The sequence below is a fragment of the Sorex fumeus genome, unplaced genomic scaffold, assembly GCF_029834395.1.
Source record: "Sorex fumeus unplaced genomic scaffold, SorFum_2.1 ptg000003l, whole genome shotgun sequence".
Classification (NCBI taxonomy): Eukaryota; Metazoa; Chordata; class Mammalia; order Eulipotyphla; family Soricidae; genus Sorex; species Sorex fumeus.
Window position 1 is genome coordinate 43,746,803 of NW_026606060.1, and position 18,820 is coordinate 43,765,622.

The window sequence follows — 18,820 nt, forward strand, 5'->3', positions numbered from 1 at the left end:
CACTTGCGTCTAACAACTGCTTTTGCTACATCCTGTGAGTTTTGATATGTTATGTTCCATATACATGGGTTACTGCTTGGCGTTCGCCTTACAAGCGGCCAACATGGCCGACCTGAGTTCGATTCCTCCGCCCCTCTCGGAGAGCCTGGCAAGCTACCGAGAGTATTCGATATGCCAGACACAGTAACAACAAAGTCTCCAATGGAGACGTTACTGGGCCTGCTCGAACAAATCGACGATCAACGGGAGGGCCTTTACCTTTTACCTTTTCTTATTTTATGTTAACATTTCATATGGAATCTCCTAAAAATGTGAATGCCTTTCCTTCAATTTTACATAATAAGTAATTCTGTATATTTTACTTTTTCTTACTGATAGAAAGAAGCTCAATAAATAGGGATGGAGAGATAGTACAGTGGGTAGGATGCTTGCCTTGTATGTGGATGACTGGAATACTATTCAGAGCCCCCCATACGATCCTCAAGCTGTGCCTGGAGTGATACTGCAGTGAAGAGTCATAAGCCCTGAATACTGCCAAGTGTGACCCCTCAAAAAAAAGTCCATCAAACTCAGTAAATAAACCACATGTAGTAATAGTATCACACTTGAAAATCACAATTCAAGTTAGTAAGAATAGGTATGCTGTTTATTATTGATCTGAATATGAATGTTAAGAATTTCACAATGAAACTTGTTGATAAATTGATAAATATTTGGAGAGTTTGTCTTGAGAGTGAAATGTGTACAATCGTGTATAGAGCTGACATAATACCATAGTTTAACAACCTTTTTTTTTACTTAGCCTTATTTAGTAGCCAAAGTAATCCCATAGTATGAAATATGTGTAACACTGTGGCTCAAAATATGATGTATAGAAAATGATATTTAAAATGACCAAAATCTACAGACATAGACAAAGCTTAGATTTTGAAATTTGATACTGTTTTATTATAGGAAGCATATTCTTTAATTGAGAAAGCTGAAGCAGAACAAAATGCCCTATATTTATGTCAGAAATGTTTGGAAAGTTCTGAAAGAAAAAAGAAACAAGTCCCTCCTCCACCTCTCCTGTTGTCCCGAACTTATTGTTCTGTGACCTTGAAACCTGCTCCATTTACTACAAATGTCAAGGTATGCTGTCCGTTATGATCTTTATCTCAAAAGTAGAACAGCAAAAGTACTTTTATGGTTTTCATGACTACTAATAGTATTGCTTTCAGGATTCAAAAATCCTTATATTTCAGCATTGAGCAGTGGGATTATGTTTTTAACATTGGAATGGTTCTTAGTTTCTTCATGACTTTCCCCACTCTGCATGTCTCATTATGCTCCATCTAGCGTTGCTTTATTTAAATAAATAGTAAAGAGGATCAGTAAGGAAACATTTGTAAAATTTTTTGTCAGTGTCACATATGCTAAGGTTTTAATTGAAGTGGAATCGGATATTTGAATAGGGTACTAATCATTCTGAAGAGTCGATAGACATGAGGAAATTTGGGAATATTGAATTTAGAGGTGCTTTTCAAAGTTCTTCCAAGTAAATGGGGATTCTTTAAATGTAAACAAATGACAATTCTAGTCATATTATAAATCAGAACTCTGGATATGAAGAATGAATGAGCTCTTTTCCAATCTCCAGTGTCTGGGAACTTGGTCTAAAGGTGGCTGCAACTTGGGGCTTAATTTAAGGAAAAAAAATTATATGGAGTGCTGTGATTTGCAATAATGTTTAATGATAGGGTTTCATTCACCTATCACCCCCACCACGCACCCTCCACCAGAGTGTTTGCTCCCCTCCACCGTTGTCTCAAGGTCTTTTCTCACCCACTCTCACTCCCTACCTGTTCACCCTAGAAAATTCAGCTCTGTAGACCTCTTCTCAGACTCTTTTGCTTTTGACCAATTGTTTTCCCCTTACTGTTTATTTAAAAATGTTTATTTCCTATGTGCAACTAAAGTTACACGTTTATATTTCATATTAGTGACTAGTTAATTTTATTTCATAAAGTTTAGAAATAAGAAGATGCCAGTGATTGCAGCATTTGTCACAGCACATTATATGAAGTTTTACATACATTCTATACATTAGTAGAGTTGTGTATTTGAAGCAAGTTTTGCCTTCTGTTACTTACTCCTCAGCACTAGATGGTGCTGTGAACTTAACTAAGTCTTCTGGGTTTGCATCTTCTGTCATCTTTTGCGCTATCTTAAGGCATTTGTTTCACTGAAGTCTCAATAGTTGAATATGCCGATGTTACTTGTAAACTTTAACTTCTATAGCTAGTGGTAATTCGTTCATATTGTCTTTATATTGTAATCCCGCAATGCTTAGGGTTATACAAACTAAGATGTTTTTATATGTGGAATAAAATAAAAACAAAAAATTTTCTTATAAAAATGCTGTTAGAGAGATTGTTGTTCTCCAAATTCTGGTTTATATAGAGATTAATTTAGAGCAACAGTAATTTGAGTCAGATAACACTTCTTGTCCTCTTTGTTTACCATTATGAAAAATTTTGCCCCATTTTTGTGGGAAATCAAAGAAAGTTTCCTAAGTATTTTTCTGTGTCAGAGAACTTTATTTTTCCTTCAGATTATGAGACTGATGTGCTGCCGACTGCGCTAAGAGGGCTGCTAGAGAATTTGATTTTTCTTGAACTCTAGCTTCCTGATATATTTAATGCTCTGTTTTTCCAGTAGTTCTTCTGTCTGCATGTAGTGCTTCCTACTGGGAAATTTTCCTCGAAAATATATGAAGATTTAGACACATGCAACACAAATTCCTATTACCAAGGCTATATAGGCTTAAGTGTTTTTAATTTTAAAAGCTAGTTGTATCCAGGGCTGGAGATGATAACAGATGAAGGTGCTTGCTTTGTATGCAGCAGACCCCAGTTTGATCCCTGGCACCAGCACAAGGTCACTCAAGCACCACCAGGAGTGATCTCTGAGTACGGAGGAAGGTGTAAGTCCTGAGCATCTCTGGGTGTGGCTCCCAAACAAAACAAGTGAAAAACGTTGCCTTTGTACACACTATTTTAAAAAGCGATTCAGAATTCTAGCTATTTATGTCAGCTAGAAACCAGTAGGATTTTTCTATTGACTGGGAAGTGAACAAATAGCATGCTAAATGTAAGAACAATTACGTTTTCCCTTCTTACGGTTTTTTCCCCTTCCCTTGTAATTTAGGTTGTTAGGTGAGGTTGAACAGAGGTTGACTGTTTCAACAGTAGTAGTAGTTGAAATGAACAGTTCTGGTGCTGGAGCAATAGCACAGTGGGTAGGGCATTTGCCTTGCACACTGCTAACCCGAGTTTGAATCCCAGCTTCCCATATGGTCCTCCTGAGTACCGCCAGGGCTAATTCCTTAGTGCAGAGCCAGGAGTAACCCCTGTGTATCGCTGGGTGTGACCCAAAAAGCGAAAAAAAAAAATGAACAGTCCTACAGTAGGACACATTCATTTCAACAAGGACTCTCTATTATTTGACATCTTGTTAAAAGGACTAGTTGTTGTCTGGTTATTAATCAAATTTAAGTTTGTTCTTTTCTATGGAATTTTCATTTTACTTTTGCTTTATGCCTGTATTTTAAGAAGTATCAAAGTAATATCATGTTTCAGAATATTTTTAGCTTGGAGGAAAAAATCACCTTGCAATCTTACTATCTTATTAGATCTTACTAGATCTCTACTGCTATTCTTATTGAGGAATGCTTTCTTCCATGCTCTTTTGTATGTATTTTTGCATTTCACTTCCTGTTACTTTTTTGGTTCTGGGACCAAACACTGGTGCTCAGAAGAGAGTGGGCCACTCTCAGTTCATACTTGTGGTGCTCCTGGTGGTGCTCTGGGGAGTATAGAGATGCTGGGGATTGAACTCTGACTCCTGAGGCAAAGTACACTCCGGTCAAGTTAACTATCTCCCTGGCTGCAATACACTGTATTTGAAATGGTATAATTTATATCTTTTCCCCTTGTTTTTGTCACGTTATTAAATAAAATACTGACATTATTTCAGTGTTTTTATAATCAAGATTAAGATATCTTTAAGAAATAGTTATATCTATTTCATGTAAATTAAAAAATATATTAGTCTAGAAATAGCCTCACTGGTAATTTTTTATAGACCTTTAAAAACAAAGAAAAGTGTACTGTTTTTGAAAATTTTTTTTTTTTTACTTTTTTTTTTCCTTTATTTTATTTTATTTTTTTTAAAGTTGTAGATTTACAATTTTTTGTGCTTTGGTTTCAATTATACAATGATCAGATACCCATCCCTCCACCAGTGCCCATTTTCCACCACCATGGATAATATCCCTCCCACCCTGTTTTTGAAAATTTTTAAAGCTTATCATTGATTTACAAGTCTGTGGAATTTTAGGAGCTTAGCTTTATATTTGTGTAGGCATCAACACCTCCACAATAAGAAAGAAAAAGATCTCTTTCTCTCCAAGGTGGGATACAAAGAAACACAGTAAGAGAACAACAAATGACCAAAGGCGTGGGAACTGGATATTTACTGATAGAGCTGAGCTTGCCTGAGGGGAGGAGGGGGTGGTAGCTGGGAAGGGAGGCTCCTGGAGGGAAACAATTCCTTCCCACTGCTGATGTTTGTGAAGTTGGAATGGTGTGTGAATAAAATGTCTAATTAGCAGTACTGTAAATCATGATTCCTCAATAAAAATGGTTGAAATGGAAGCTATCTTTAATACACTCTTGTTAACTAGATAATCTTGGGCAAACTATTGACCACTTCTATGTATCTTAATTTCCTGTAAAATAGTATGGGAATAATGGATGGGCTAGAGTGAGAGCACAGCAGTAGGGCGTTTGCCTTGCAAGCCGCTGACTTGGCCGAGCCGGATTCGATTCCTCCGCCCCTCTCGAAAAGCCCGGCAAGCTACTGAGAGTATTTCACCTACACGGCAAAGCCTGGCAAGCTACCCGTGACGTATTTGATATGCCAAACACAGTAACAGCAAGTCTCACAATGGAGACGTTAGTGGGCCCGCTCGAGCAAATCTATGAACAACCGGAGGACAGTGCTACAGTGCTTCTAGGGATATTATGAATATTGAAATGTGTGTGTAATTTTCTGATAATAATTAATGTCTGTAAACTGCTCAATAATAGCTAAAGTAGCATAGCCAATAATAGAAAACATCTTTGTTTGGTAATCCTAGGTAAATGAGTCCTCAGTGTAGCTTTCTTTCCTTAAGATTAAGCTTGTGTATATTTGTAAAATTAGATTTCATGCTTTAAACTTCGAATAATTACCTTTTTTGGAAGACGGGGATTGAACCCAGGGCCTCACATATGGAGAGCATGTGCTCTGCCACTGAGCTCATTCCTGATCCTTGATGTGTTACAATTTATTTATAGAGTATTCCTCTCCCTACAATGTGATAAAAGATGCAGAATGTCTGATAAGACAGCAACTGATGGCTTTTTTCTCTCCTTGGCAGGTCTCCTGGTACTCCATTTTGGGTTGCAAAGCAGAAGGGAGCTTTGGGAAAGTTAGGTTAAACAATAACCACCTTCCAAACTCAGGAGAAATGGTATGTCAAATACCCTTAGTATCCTGAAATGTTACCAATAGTACAAAGAATTCCTTCCTTTTCTGAAATGTTACTAAAAGCTTCATTTATGACAATTGTTTCTCTCTTATAAAGACACTTCATGAATTTGTCTAATTTCAGATTATTTATAACAAATCCAGAAATGAATGAAATGAAAATGACTATTATTTTTTGAAACTTTGGGTCACACCCGGTGGTGTGCTGGGTTTACTTCTGGCTGTCTGCTTAGGAATCACTCCTAGGGCTTGAGGACCACCTAGTGGACCATCTGGTGTACCATCTGGGGTGCTGGGCATTGATCTTGGGTCAGTTGCACGCAAGGCAAGCACCTTACCTAGTTGCTGTATTATCTATCTGGCCTTGGCTTTCATTTTTTCACATGTATCCTTCATAATACTGGACATTGCCTCACTTTTTCAGTGGCAAATTTGTAATCAGTTGGGAATGAAACATCTTGGCTGGCCACATTCAGACAGTTCTGGTATCTTGATTCATCACATTTAGCTGTCATTTCTCAAATTTCTTTTCTATCACACAGGCATCAGTTTTGAATCTATAGTTCATCCATGTCAACAAAAATCTCAGAAGTAAAATGACAGTTATAAACTAGTTCTTTCAGGTCCTTTCTCTAAATACTTAGATCAACAGAAAGTTTGATCAAATGCTGAACATGAAATAAGAAAGATCTTCCTTTTGAAGCTTTTATAGAAATAGGTTTGGTATAGAGTCATACATATCTGTTATGTTTTCAGCATTATTCAGCCCAAACACTGAATTATTATTGTAACATATTCTGGATCTCATAAAGTATGAGAGTATTTTATTGAAATATGCAAATAGAAGAAAAGATAATGAATAGGCAGGATTTGGGGGTTAGGAATATTTTAAAAATTGTGCAAAAGTATCACTGTCCTCCCATTGTTCATCGATTTGCTCGAGCAGGCCCAGTAATATCTCCATTGTGAGACTTCTTGTTACTGTGTTTGGCATGTCGAATACGTCATGAGTAGCTTACCAGGATTTGCCATGCGGGTGAGATACTTTCGGTGCCTTGCCGGGCTCTCTGAGAGGGGTGGAGGAATCGAACCCGGCTTGACCGGGCTGGCCGCGTGCAAGGCAAACACCCTACCGCTGTGCTATCGCTCCAGCCCTGTACAAAAGTAAAAGAAGAAATACTTTCAAATTACTTTAAAAACGACTTTAAGTTTAGATATTTTGCTTATTCACGGTCACGGTCCTCCTGTTGTTCATCGATTTGCTCGAGCGGACCCAGTAAAGTCTCCATCATGAGACTTGTTACTGTGTTTGGCATATCTAATACGTCACGGGTAGCTTGCCAGGCTCTCAGAGAGTATCTCAGAGTATCTGCCGTGCGGGTGAGATAGTCTTGGTAGCTTGCCGGGCTCTCCGAGAGGGGCGGAGGAATCGAACTCGGGTCAGCCATGTTGGCTGCTTGTAAGGCATCCACCCTACTGCTGTGCTATCGCTCCAGCCCATTTTGCTTATTAAGTATTACAAAGTGATGAAAAATGCTAACAATTTGATGAGAGTATATGTTTATGTTTATAACATGTACCTCAAATAAAGAACTGGCAACCTAAATTACATTTCCTAATTTTTAAAACAATAAAGACAAAGATTCTAACCTCAAAAAAAAATTAAGGAATTGTCTTAAATAGGTACTTCAAAAGAGAATAACAGTTGCATCGTATTCCACTGTGTAGATGTACCAAATTTCTTTAACCAGTTATCTGTTCTCAGACACTTGGGTTGTTTTCAGATTCTGGCTATTGTGAACATAAAATTTGTTTATAAGTGGATGGACATGGAGAGTATCATGCTAAGTGAAATTAGTCAGAAAGACAGTGGCAGACATAGAATGACTGCACTAACTTGTGGAATATAAAATAACATACAATGAGACTAATACCTGAGGACAGTAGAGACAAGGACCAGTGTAAAAAATCTTTGGAGGGCAGCCAGGGCGGGGCGCAGTGGCTCTTCCCCTAGTTGCTCGCATTCGGGGGGTGGGGGGGCTGAGATGCTCCCACAGTCAGGGCAGCTCAGGCCATGGGGCAGACAGTGGACAAAACAAGGGCCAAGCAGGTTGATTGATCAGTCGCCATTTATTCCATTCTCCCCACGCGCCTGGCCCAGTCTCTCTGAGCCCCCCACTCTAGTCTCACACTGCTCCTCATTCCCGTTTCCTCCTGTCTTGCTCATCTCTCTGCTCCATCTTGCAGCCTGGACTCTCTCTCTCCACGTACCTGCTCCTGATGGTAGCAATCCAATAAACCTAAACTACCTGAGGCAATGCAGGAAGGACAAAACAGTGTTATCCTGCAGGCCAGGAGGATCACTGCCATGTTTGGAAGCCTGCCTGAGGTGCTGGAGGAAAAGGCAGTTTGAGGGATCACTTGGTATGGGAGATGTGTGCTGAAAGTAGACTAAGGACCAAACATGATGACCTCTCAATATCTGTATTGCAAAGTATGATGCTCAAAAGTAGAGAGAGTAAGAAGGAAGGTGCCTTCCACAGATGCAGGGGTGGGATGGGGGGATGGGGGGGACTGGGGACATTGGTGGCAGAAAATGCACACTGGTGGAGAGATGGGTGTTCCATCATTGTATGACTAAAACTCAATCACGAAAGCTTTGTAACTGTATCTCATGGTGATTCAACAAAAAACTAAAAAAAAAAAAAACACCAAAAAAACAGACAAAAGAGAGAATATTAAAAAGAGAAGACCTTGTTTTAATTTTGCATGTATAACTTAAAATATGTTTCTGTCACCAGATACCAGCTGATGGTAAAACCGTTTTTGAGGTGAAAGGATTAGAAACCAATGAAAAATATATATTTGCAGTTGCTGCCTATTCTTCTAGTGGGAAGCTCATTGGTGATTCTATTGGGGAGTCAACGAAACCAATTCTGATTTATCCACCTCTTTCCACTGTTACTACCCGAATGTACTTGACACAGGTAGAAGGGATTTCTACTATTTTTTTTATAATTTTTTCCCTATAAAGTAATTTATGATGAAAAAAACAGCATAAATTTGAAAACTTCTGTAAGATGTATTTTCCATTATTGCAGTTTTGTAATAAAATTGGAATAATTCTCCTATTTTATTAGTTTGAGTTTCACAGTAAAATTTTTTCCTCTAGATTATGGTAGTGATAACTTTTAGAAACTTGGGAAAAAACAGAAAAGAAACAGAGATAAACAAATACTTTCTGTTCTATGATCAGTGTAGTGTTTCTTACCTGGTACAGTTGTTTGGTTTCCAAGGGAATGTTGGTCAATGTCAGGAGACATTTTTGGTTGTTATAATCTAGGCTCATCTTGTGTGTAGTTGCAGCCATGATTATAAGCACTCTAAAATACAAATGATAGTCCCTCACAAGCACAGAATTGCCCAGCCTGGAATGTCCTTTCATTTGTGTGTGCACATATGTGTACTCATACCTATATATGTGTATATAAATTTATATTTATATATAATATCTTTCAAATCATGGCATTTTATGTTCTTATCACGATCACGACCACCCTGTTGTTCGTCGATTGCCTCGAGCAGGTGCCAGTAACGTCTTCTTCGTCCTAGCCCTGAGATTTTTTTTTTTAAAGTGCCATATTCAAGGCTTTTTCAGGGTTAGGAGAATGAGACCCATCATTGTTACTGGTATTTGGCATATTGGGTATACCACGGGGAGTTTGCCAGACTCTGCCGTGTGGGCATGTTACATTTGGTAGCCTGCCAGTTTGACCAAATTAGGAATGAGATGATAAGGTGGTCTTCAGCTGTTGGGCCCTGGTGGAGACAGTCAGGCATAGGGTAGGAGACTCTGTCTTGTTCTCTCCCGGGAGCTGAGTGTGATAATCTCTGGATCCTGGCCGTTGTTGGAGTTACACGGCAGTTGGTGGGTGTAACTGTCTAGTTACTGGCAGGTCCAGTCCCAAACTGTGCAGGCTTGAAGATCTCAGCCCCGGGTCCCACACACCTGGGTTCCTCTGTCAGTTCTTTTATGCGTGAGGCTCATCCAAGTGTGTGGAGAGTGCTCCCAGCATGGCCTTGGCTGGGCCTCGGTGGTCTTCAGCTGTTGGGCCCTGGTGGAGACAGTCAGGCATAGGGTATTAAATACATTCAAGTATATGTTCTTATACTTTCATTAAATTTATAATTGATTTTTTTTTTGCCTTTTGGGTCACACCCAGCTATGCTCAGGGGTTACTCATGACTCTGCACTCAGAAATTACTCGTGGTGTGGGAAACGGTATGGGATGCTGGGGATCAAATCAGGGTCAGCCACGTGCAAGGCAAACACCCTACCTGCTGTACTATCTGGCTTCTACAATTGAATTTTTAAATAACAGTTTTATTGTGTTTGTTTTCAAAAATCTTTTTTGTGTGTGTGGGAACACACTCAAATGAGCTCAGAGGTACTCCAACCTCTGTACTCTGGGATCACTCCTGGCAGGATTTGGGGAACTATCTGGAGTTTTGAGATCAGTGTGAGTCAGTGCTGTTCAAGGCCCACTGTTCTCTCTCTCTCCAACCCGAAGACATAATTTTAAATGGATGCATGGTCTAGATTCTTATAAATAAGTCATTATCATGATCTATATAATAGTTTTTATTGCTATAGATTGGGCTGGAGTGATAGCACAGCGGTAGGGCGTTCGCCTTACAAGCAGCCAACATGGCCGACCCGAGTTCGATTCCTCCGCCCCTCTTGGAGAGCCCGGCAAGCTACCGAGAGTATTCGATATGCCAGACACAGTAACAACAAAGTCTCCAATGGAGACGTTACTGGGCCCGCTCGAGCAAATCGACGATCAATGGGAGGGCTGTTGCTATAGATTAAAATATTTTCTGTTTTTTCCTTGCTACTATAAGCAAAGCTGTTATGCATATCTTTGTATGTAATTCTTTGTCTGTATTCATATTTACTTTTGTAGGAAACATTTATAGAAGTAAAATGTCTGGGTTAATAGAGAAAGAGAGACTTAAGTTTAAATTTAGCACATCATGCTACTGATAATATTAGGCAAGTCATCTCATCTTCATCTGTAAATTGAATAACAGTTGTAGCAACTTCCCTGGACTGTTATAAATATTAAATGTAATATCAGTGGTATGAATATTAATGTTTATATATTAAGTGCAGTCAGATGTTTACCATACTGCTAATCATTCAGTGGACACAACAAATATGATTATTGTTTTTACTTACGATATACTAATAATGTAATACTTTAAATGAAATGATTGCCTCGCTTAAGGCATAGTAGCAGTGAATATAACACTAGAAAGAGTGACTCATTGACTTAAGTCTCAAACTTCTACTTTTAAGACTGTTGTTGGCTGCAGAGCTTATGACTACTCTAAGTTTTATCATGTCCAAGATGCTATTTTGCCTCTTAATAGTTTATTAGTATTATTAGCTATAAGATTTTAGTGGCAGTCTATAGTATATTTTTCAAAGAAAATTCAGTGGGAGAGAATTGCTAGAATTTGTCTAGTATTGGTTTAGCATGTCATATCAGCTCATGGTTTTCTGATGTGTTTCTTTGGAATCTAATATAAACCCTAATTTGCAGTGATGGAGTTATTTCCAAGTAAGGAACCAAATATTTCATCAAGGCCTAATTTTTCTCCAGAGAGTGGTTTGACTCATGGGCTTCATTTGGCAGAACTTTCATTGAAAGTTAATAAAACTAAGTCCAAGCTTACTGCTGGGATAATGAGAAGTGTCCTAAAGTAATGACCTGTTTCTTTATTGACGTTATATTTGCAGCACTGTAGTTCAGTATGACAGTTTATGAGCACTCTCTCTCATAATGTTAAGTAACTGAAGCAAAATGTTCTCACTTTAGTAAGCCACTTCAATTTACACCTTTAGCTTAGGCTTTTGAGTGCATGCAAGAAAATGTACGTTTATTTTGGAATTTTCATCAGTTTTTCATGAGAGTGGTTATTTTTTAGTTTATGGATAATTTTGTTTTTTAAAAAATAGCATCAAATATTCTGCAGTACAATATGGGAACATTTTACTAACTTCCAAGGATTAAATTGGCTTGGCATTTTAGGTTGTGTTTTTGCTCTTGATATTAATAAATTGCGGTGAATATTTGCTAGATTTTCCTTTAATGTAGAAAGCTATTTTAGTTAGGCCACTTGGAAAACACTTATTTATTTTTTTGTTTGTGTTTAGGGGTCATATCCAGCAGTATTTATGACTCCACTCAGGGATCACTCTTTGCAGGGCTCAGGGAACCCTATGGGGTACTGGAAATTGAACCTGGGTCAGCCATGTGCAAGGCAAGTGCCTTATCCATGGGATTATCTCCTTGTCCCCCACTGCCCCTGCTAGTTGGAAAATTCTTGAGGAAATTTTATAAATTATATGCTTTCCAATTTTTCCTTTTTATAACCTTTGATCTTCCACTTTAAGTTGCACATTGCTAGATGGTATGAAATAAAACATAGCACTGTAGCACTGTTCTCCAATTGATCATCCATTTGCTTGAGCAGGCACCAGTAACGTCTGCAATGTGAGACTTGTTACTATTTTTGGCATCTCAGATATGCCACGGGGAGCTTGCCAGGCTCTGCTGTGTGGCTGGGCTGCTCTCGGTGGCTTGCCGGGCTCTCCAAGAGAGATGGAGGAATCAAGCCCGGGTTGGCTGCATGCAAGGCAAACACCCTACCCGCTGTGAAATAAAACATAGGAAATCTAAAATTTGTGAACAATATTCTAGCCTTGACTTTAGAGATTATACTTTTAATTAAATGGCTTAGTCTTGATTTCCCTATTTGTAAATAGGGAAATAGGTTATAAAACGAAATGTAAATATATAGGCAATTCAAGTATATAACTACATAGGTGAATTAGCAAATCAAATAATGAGCAAGCACAGTGGTACTATTGATATTGAAAAATAGGGGATATTATTTACCCTATACTGACGTTATGACAGGCATTTGAAAATTGCTATTTATTTCAGTAGTGCTAAGTGATAGTGTTATTGCTTTGATTTTATAGTTGAGGAAAGTGAGATTAATCTTCTCTATAGAAGGGAAAAGCGAATATGAACTATTATATGTGAAATTAACCTAATAGGACTTGTTAAAATATTTATTTAAAATATATATTTTACAAATAAAAATATTGCATAAGATAACGTTTATTTTGTTTTAGTTTGTCTTTCAAATTGGCAGCTTAAGAGTTGGCTAAGAAAGTTTAGTGACCACATAGTCCAGCTTCTTTATTAGATCAATATAGCCCAGAGGGCTCATTTACTTTTTCTCAGTTACATTGTTTTTGCTTCAGCGGGTACAGTAATGTCTCCATTATGAGACTTGTTACTCCAGCAAATCCATGAACAACAGGAGGACAGTGCTACAGTGCAGTGCTACATTGTTTTTACTGATGTACAGACTCTGTATAGGTATTCAACTTTTTAGTACTCCAGTTTACTCTTTTGGAAGCTAGGTAATGAACTCCCTTCATAACGCTTTGAAGAAACCAATGAATTAATAATACATGTCAAGTGCATAGAGCCAATACTTGACGTATTTAAATGCTCCCACCTAATTTTCAAGGCTTTCTGAAATTATGTTCTGCTTTGCCTCTTCAGTCATTTTGCTCAGATTTTTTTCCCTTTTTCCAAATTCCAGTACATCATTCTGATCTTTCCTAAAAGATCTATGACGCTCTACCCCACTGGGCACTTTCTGGATGCCTCCACCATTATCATGTTCTTGTAGTTTTTCTGTGGTTCCCTGTGTTTTACATCTGTCTCTTGATTACCATTTAATAGAGACTGTAATCCTTTTAAGCTTTGAAGGATCTACCCTTCTGGTGCTTAACACAGAGTAGATACTTAATAAAAGCTTTTTGGTTAACTGATTGTGAGTATCGCAGTGGCAGGTTAAGAAAGCCGTGGTCTCAGGACTGGGATGTGGCTCAGGGTGAAAAGCATGCCTCACTTGTGCAATACTCTAGGTTCAATCCCTGGCACAATAAAACTTTTTTTTTTTTGCTTTTTGCTTTTTGAGTCACACCTGGCGATACACGCAATTTACTCCTGGCTCATGTACTCAGGAGTTACTCCAGATAGTGCTCAGGGAACCATATGGGATGCTGGGAATCGAACCTGGGTTGGCCATGTGCAAGAAAATGCCCTACCGCTGTGCTATTGCTCCAGACCAACAAAACATTTTTTGGCTTAAAAAAATTACTCTCTTGTGGAATACATTATACATGTCACTTACATAATTAGTTCAATGAAATTATTTGCATTTTATGTTTTATTTGATTTCATTATGGATCTCAAGCAGTGTGCAACTCACTTGGTGGATTTCATATAATTATATGCATTTAAATATAATGAGCTTTTCTTTTCTTTTCATTTTTTTGACTTTTAGGCCATACCTGGCAGTGCTTAAGGTTTACTCCTGGCTTCGTGCTTAGAAATTACTCCCGGCAGGCTTAGGGGAGAGTGGGATGCTGGGGATTGAACATGGGTAGGTTGTCGTGCTAGGCAAATCCCCTACTACTATTGCTCTGGCCCAGGTAGAGTAATTTTTAGAAACATTTTAGACAAAATATATTTTTCAAAAATAGGCAAATCAGTGATATGTTTTCTCTGCAGCTTCTAGGTTTTACAGTGAAATCGTTATTTGACCTAATATCAAATGTGTTAAACTTAAAACATATCATGGCTTCTAGAAAGTCTTTTATTTTTCACTCTTTTCAGCTGTGAACCCTTTGTTGCAGAAAGCTCTGAAAGTGTCACTCAGGAACCAGGAAAGAATGAACTGTATTTCATATTTTGGTTTTGGGAAATCTGATTGTTTCTCTTGGAACAGATTGTTCATTATAACAGTGTCTATAATAAATGGAGTGCACTGCTGAGATAGATGGAAATGAAATTAATTTGGCTCAGATGTGATCTTTGTTTTGCTTATGAGAATTTGAAACATCCTTACAGAGTTTCAAATTTCTATGCAATTTCAAAATAAAAGAGATTTCAAAATGTGTCTGTCTCCCTTGCCAGTGGTCGTTGTTACCTTACTGTGGCTATGTGGAACCACACAGCAAATGTGAGTAATTGTATATGAAATTAGTGTGACAGCACCTGATCAGAATTCTTGTTTAAAATATACATTTTACAAATCAAACATCTCATAAGGTATTGTACTTTCTGTTGTAGGCAGCCTATCAGATTGGTGAATATGACTTGGCTAAGAAAATTTTTTCACCAGTGTGGGACTATTTTGTTGCTTCACCACCTCATGATGAGAAATCTATTGTTTCTTTAAACAATATAATGACTGTTACACAGAGAAGGTAATTAAAAACATTTAAATATACAAATATGCTTATTGGAAATATAGTTGTTGAATGCAAGTCAGAGTTAATCTGTCAATTTTATAAGATGATAAGATAAATCTGTTTCTAATAAATCTTTTAATAAGTGTCTACATTCCTACATTATAAGATCTTGTTAGAAACTTCCTTTCTAGTGACAAGCAAAAAACACTGGAGTTAAAATGGATACATTGAAATAGAAGGTAACTGATATTATAGGAAAACAAAACCACAATACTAACCCAGGTAGTGTAATTGATTACCACCATTATGGATTGGGGGCTTTTGAAAAAGAAAGGTTTAGTTTGGGTTAAATCTTGAGTGTTCTCTTTGTCGAAAGGACTAGATCACCAGCAATTGTAAATAGGTCTGCTTATTGCCATTTTTTCATAAAAAGTAGTATAGAAACAGCTTCAGAAATAAGCTTTAGTGTAATTTTAGATAGTCGTGGTAAGTTCTATAACAACCATCACCTCCTTCACCTGCTTGTTGTTGTCAGGAGTGTCTTTTTCTTTAATAGGATGATTACCCTTAACTCCTCAAAGATAATGAGCTAATAAAGATAAATGTTGGTTGAGGCAAGGCATTGATAATGCTCATTTGCATAAAAGTATGATCTTCCATTAAGCAAATGCAGGCTTAACATTACCCATGCACAAGGATGCAAGTTACTGTAGGGTATCAGTTTAGAGACAATTTGGAGGAGGAAGATAAATGAGTAGGAAGATTTTATATGATGTGAGGGGATAAGAGGGAGGATGGTGTTAGAGTTAATGAGATTTCATGTAAACGGACTGCAGAGCATGTGGCATTTACCTAGGGAACTGGAACAGTGGAACAAGCAGAGGATGGCAATGAATCGGGCAATATTTTGATTTGAGTTTTCCAGCAGGATGTCTTTGTGGATATGAAATATTTGGTTGGTATTTTAGTGTTGACATTTAAAAAGAGAGATCAAGATTAGAAGTACAGATTTAGAAAGTGTATGTTGAGATCATCATTGAGAATTGACAAGGAGTGATATCCCTGGAGAAATATCTGTTTAGTGGAAAAGATGGGAGATTGTTAACTGAAGTTTGGCTATTGTTTGAATTTAAGAGTGTGAAGTAGTATTTGGAATCAAGGAAAAGGAAATTGAAAAAGAGAAGTCCAGGAAGTGAATGGGAAGCGGCACCAAAATGAGTTAGAGTCGCCCAGAGGTAGGGGAAAGAGGTGAGGCTTGTAAAAGCATCTGAAGAGGAAAAGAATTTGAGCAAAAGAATTTATAGTCAAGTCCTGCTCCATGTGGCTAAGGGTTATATTTGATTTTAAATCCCAAGCATTGTAATAGTGTTACACACACACACACACACACACACACACACACACACACACACACACACACACACACGATGTTGGAAAATGTTACTGTGAATGGAAGAAAATAGAATGAATGAGAAGAGTGATATTGATGCAGAGCAGGCAAACTGATTGCATAAAATAAGAGGTGCAGTGTCTAAAGAGCTACAAAGGTCACTACGGAAGTGACTGCTAGAGTTTTGATCAGTGTGGAAGTGGAGTTGCAGGAATTCAAACTGATGCTGGGAAAAAGAAAATTGACCTGACAGAGACCACTTAAATATGAACTTTGTCTTGGAACAACGCATCTTTTTGTGAATTGTTGATGTCAGATACTTTCCTGTTTTATCAAGATAGTAGATGTAAAGATTAGAGACCTGAAGCTTAGGAGAAAGGGTTTGTCTCTGTGTAAGACAGGGGACAAGGACAGAAAGACTGGGAACAAGGACGGTGGCATATTCCATAGTTTTGTCAATTGTTGGCACTATTGACTGCATTTTAGAAAAGATAATAGAAATATCTTAAGTGGTGTTAAAACTGTGTAGTTATCCTCCTCCTCCTCCTCCTCTTCTTCCTTTTCTCTCTTCCCCCTTTCCCCAAGGCTGAATTTTTTTTTTTATAAAAGCATCTCATTTTGAGAGAGTTTATTAGTATGCTCTTGGGGCTCTTGAACTTTATATATTAGAACCAGGAAAATTCGTCTATACTCATTTTACACATTACATAATATGTCAGCAGCTAAATTTTTCTTAGTTGTCAAGAAATAGTCTTTACTTCTAATTTAAATAGTTATATGAGAGAAGTTGTTGCACAGAGAGAGTAAGTACAGTAAGCAATACTCTTTTGGGACCTTTGTGTGGATATTAAGAATAAATCAGGCTAAATGGTGAGTATACATGCTACACATAAAGTGACTTAAATACAAATATAAATCATTTTATTTAAACTGGTGACATAGTTTTTTCCTTTTGCAGATTATATTCAGACATTTTGGCGGATACATCTTCAACCCTATTGTACCTTTTTCTTAGAAACATTTTTGTAATAAGTGACATTAAAGTTAAAGAAGAGAATCTTTTCTGTGATAATATTAAAGGCAATGAGATTTCCCCTGCTCAAAATGTAAGTGGTTAAAATGGATGAAAATGTGTTAGTTTCTTGGGTTTAAGCTCATGTTCTTTGGGGCCTGCCTGTCCTTGTTTGTGAATCAGCTGAGATGACATCATATCATAGTGTTCGTTTATTTGATATTCCATGTATGTTTCAGAGACCTTTATTTTGCTTCCTTTCAATTTGTCCTTTTTATGTGCAGAAGTAGCATAAGTTTCAGTGTCACTGTCACTGTCCTCCCGTTGTTCATCAATTTGCTTCAGCGGGCCCAGTAACGTCTCCATTGGAGACTTTTTTGTTGTTACTGTGTTTGGCATATCGAATACATCACGGGTAGCTTGCCAGGCTCTGCCTTTCGGGCGAGATACTCTCCGTAGCTTGCTGGGCTCTCCGAGAGGGGCAGAGGAATCAAACTCGGGTCAGCCATGTTGGCTGCATGCAAGGCAAGCACCCTACCTCTGTGCTATCACTCCAGCCCAAGTTTCAGTGTACAATTTATAAAGTTAAACCTATTGTATTCAGTGTTCCTTAAGAATACTGTGATTTGACTTTATATCATTTCTTTAATTTTTAAAACCCATACATAGACAATGCCATTGTATGATCATTTTAAAGCATGGAATCTATTTGCTATTCTGCAGCTTTCACTTTTAACATTGTAAAAATTTTTCATCTTAGATATTTTCCTCATGGTACATTTCAGTCTACCCAAATTATTTTTAATCACGGGTTTGTAATTCTATAAAGAGGTAGGAATTCAGTCTATCTCCTATTGGTATATTCTCAGATTAAAATCCTATCTTGTATTTCTGCAACCTTATAATCCTCTTGTGTTTTATACTTTTCTTATTCTATCCTTCCTTTTTTTTTCTTTTTTGGGTCACACCTGACAATGTTCAGGGGTTGTTCCTGGCTCTGCACTCAGGAATTACTCCTGGCAGTGCTGGGGGACCATATTCCCATATTCCCATATGTTAGGGATCAAACCCATGTCAGTTGTGTGCAAGGCAAACACCCTACCTGTGGTACTATTGCTCTGACCTGCCTTTCCTTCCCTCCCTCCCTCCCTCCCTCCCTCCCTCCCTCCCTCCCTCCCTCCCTCCCTCCCTCCCTTCCTTCCTTCCTTCCTTCCTTCCTTCCTTCCTTCCTTCCTTCCTTCCTTCCCAATAGCTGTGCTCAGGGCTTAGTATTGCCTCTGTGCTCAGGGATCATTCCTGGTGGGACTTGGGGGCCATATGTGGGGCTGGGATCAAACCCATGTTGGCTGCATGCAAGGCAAGTCCCCTACCCTTTGTACTGTCTTTCTGGCTATACTGCCATTCTAGCAGTAATTTGCTGTAAGGAATTTCTGACTGCTGTTCATCCATTTTTTCCCAAGTACATCTTATATGTCTATATACTAAAATAGTGAAA

At 38.0% G+C, this 18,820-nt stretch overlaps 1 protein-coding gene across 1 annotated transcript in view; it reads left to right on the forward strand.

The window, feature by feature from the left end:
- CFAP54 (cilia and flagella associated protein 54) overlaps nt 1-18,820 on the forward strand; it is a 363,910-nt gene that overhangs the window by 84,463 nt on the left and 260,627 nt on the right. Inside the window, exons 21-25 of the mRNA XM_056119478.1 lie at nt 955-1,131; nt 5,465-5,557; nt 8,376-8,561; nt 14,802-14,938; nt 17,272-17,419. Of these exons, the coding sequence (XP_055975453.1) occupies nt 955-1,131; nt 5,465-5,557; nt 8,376-8,561; nt 14,802-14,938; nt 17,272-17,419 (741 nt within the window). The remainder of the gene's footprint in view (nt 1-954; nt 1,132-5,464; nt 5,558-8,375; nt 8,562-14,801; nt 14,939-17,271; nt 17,420-18,820) is intronic.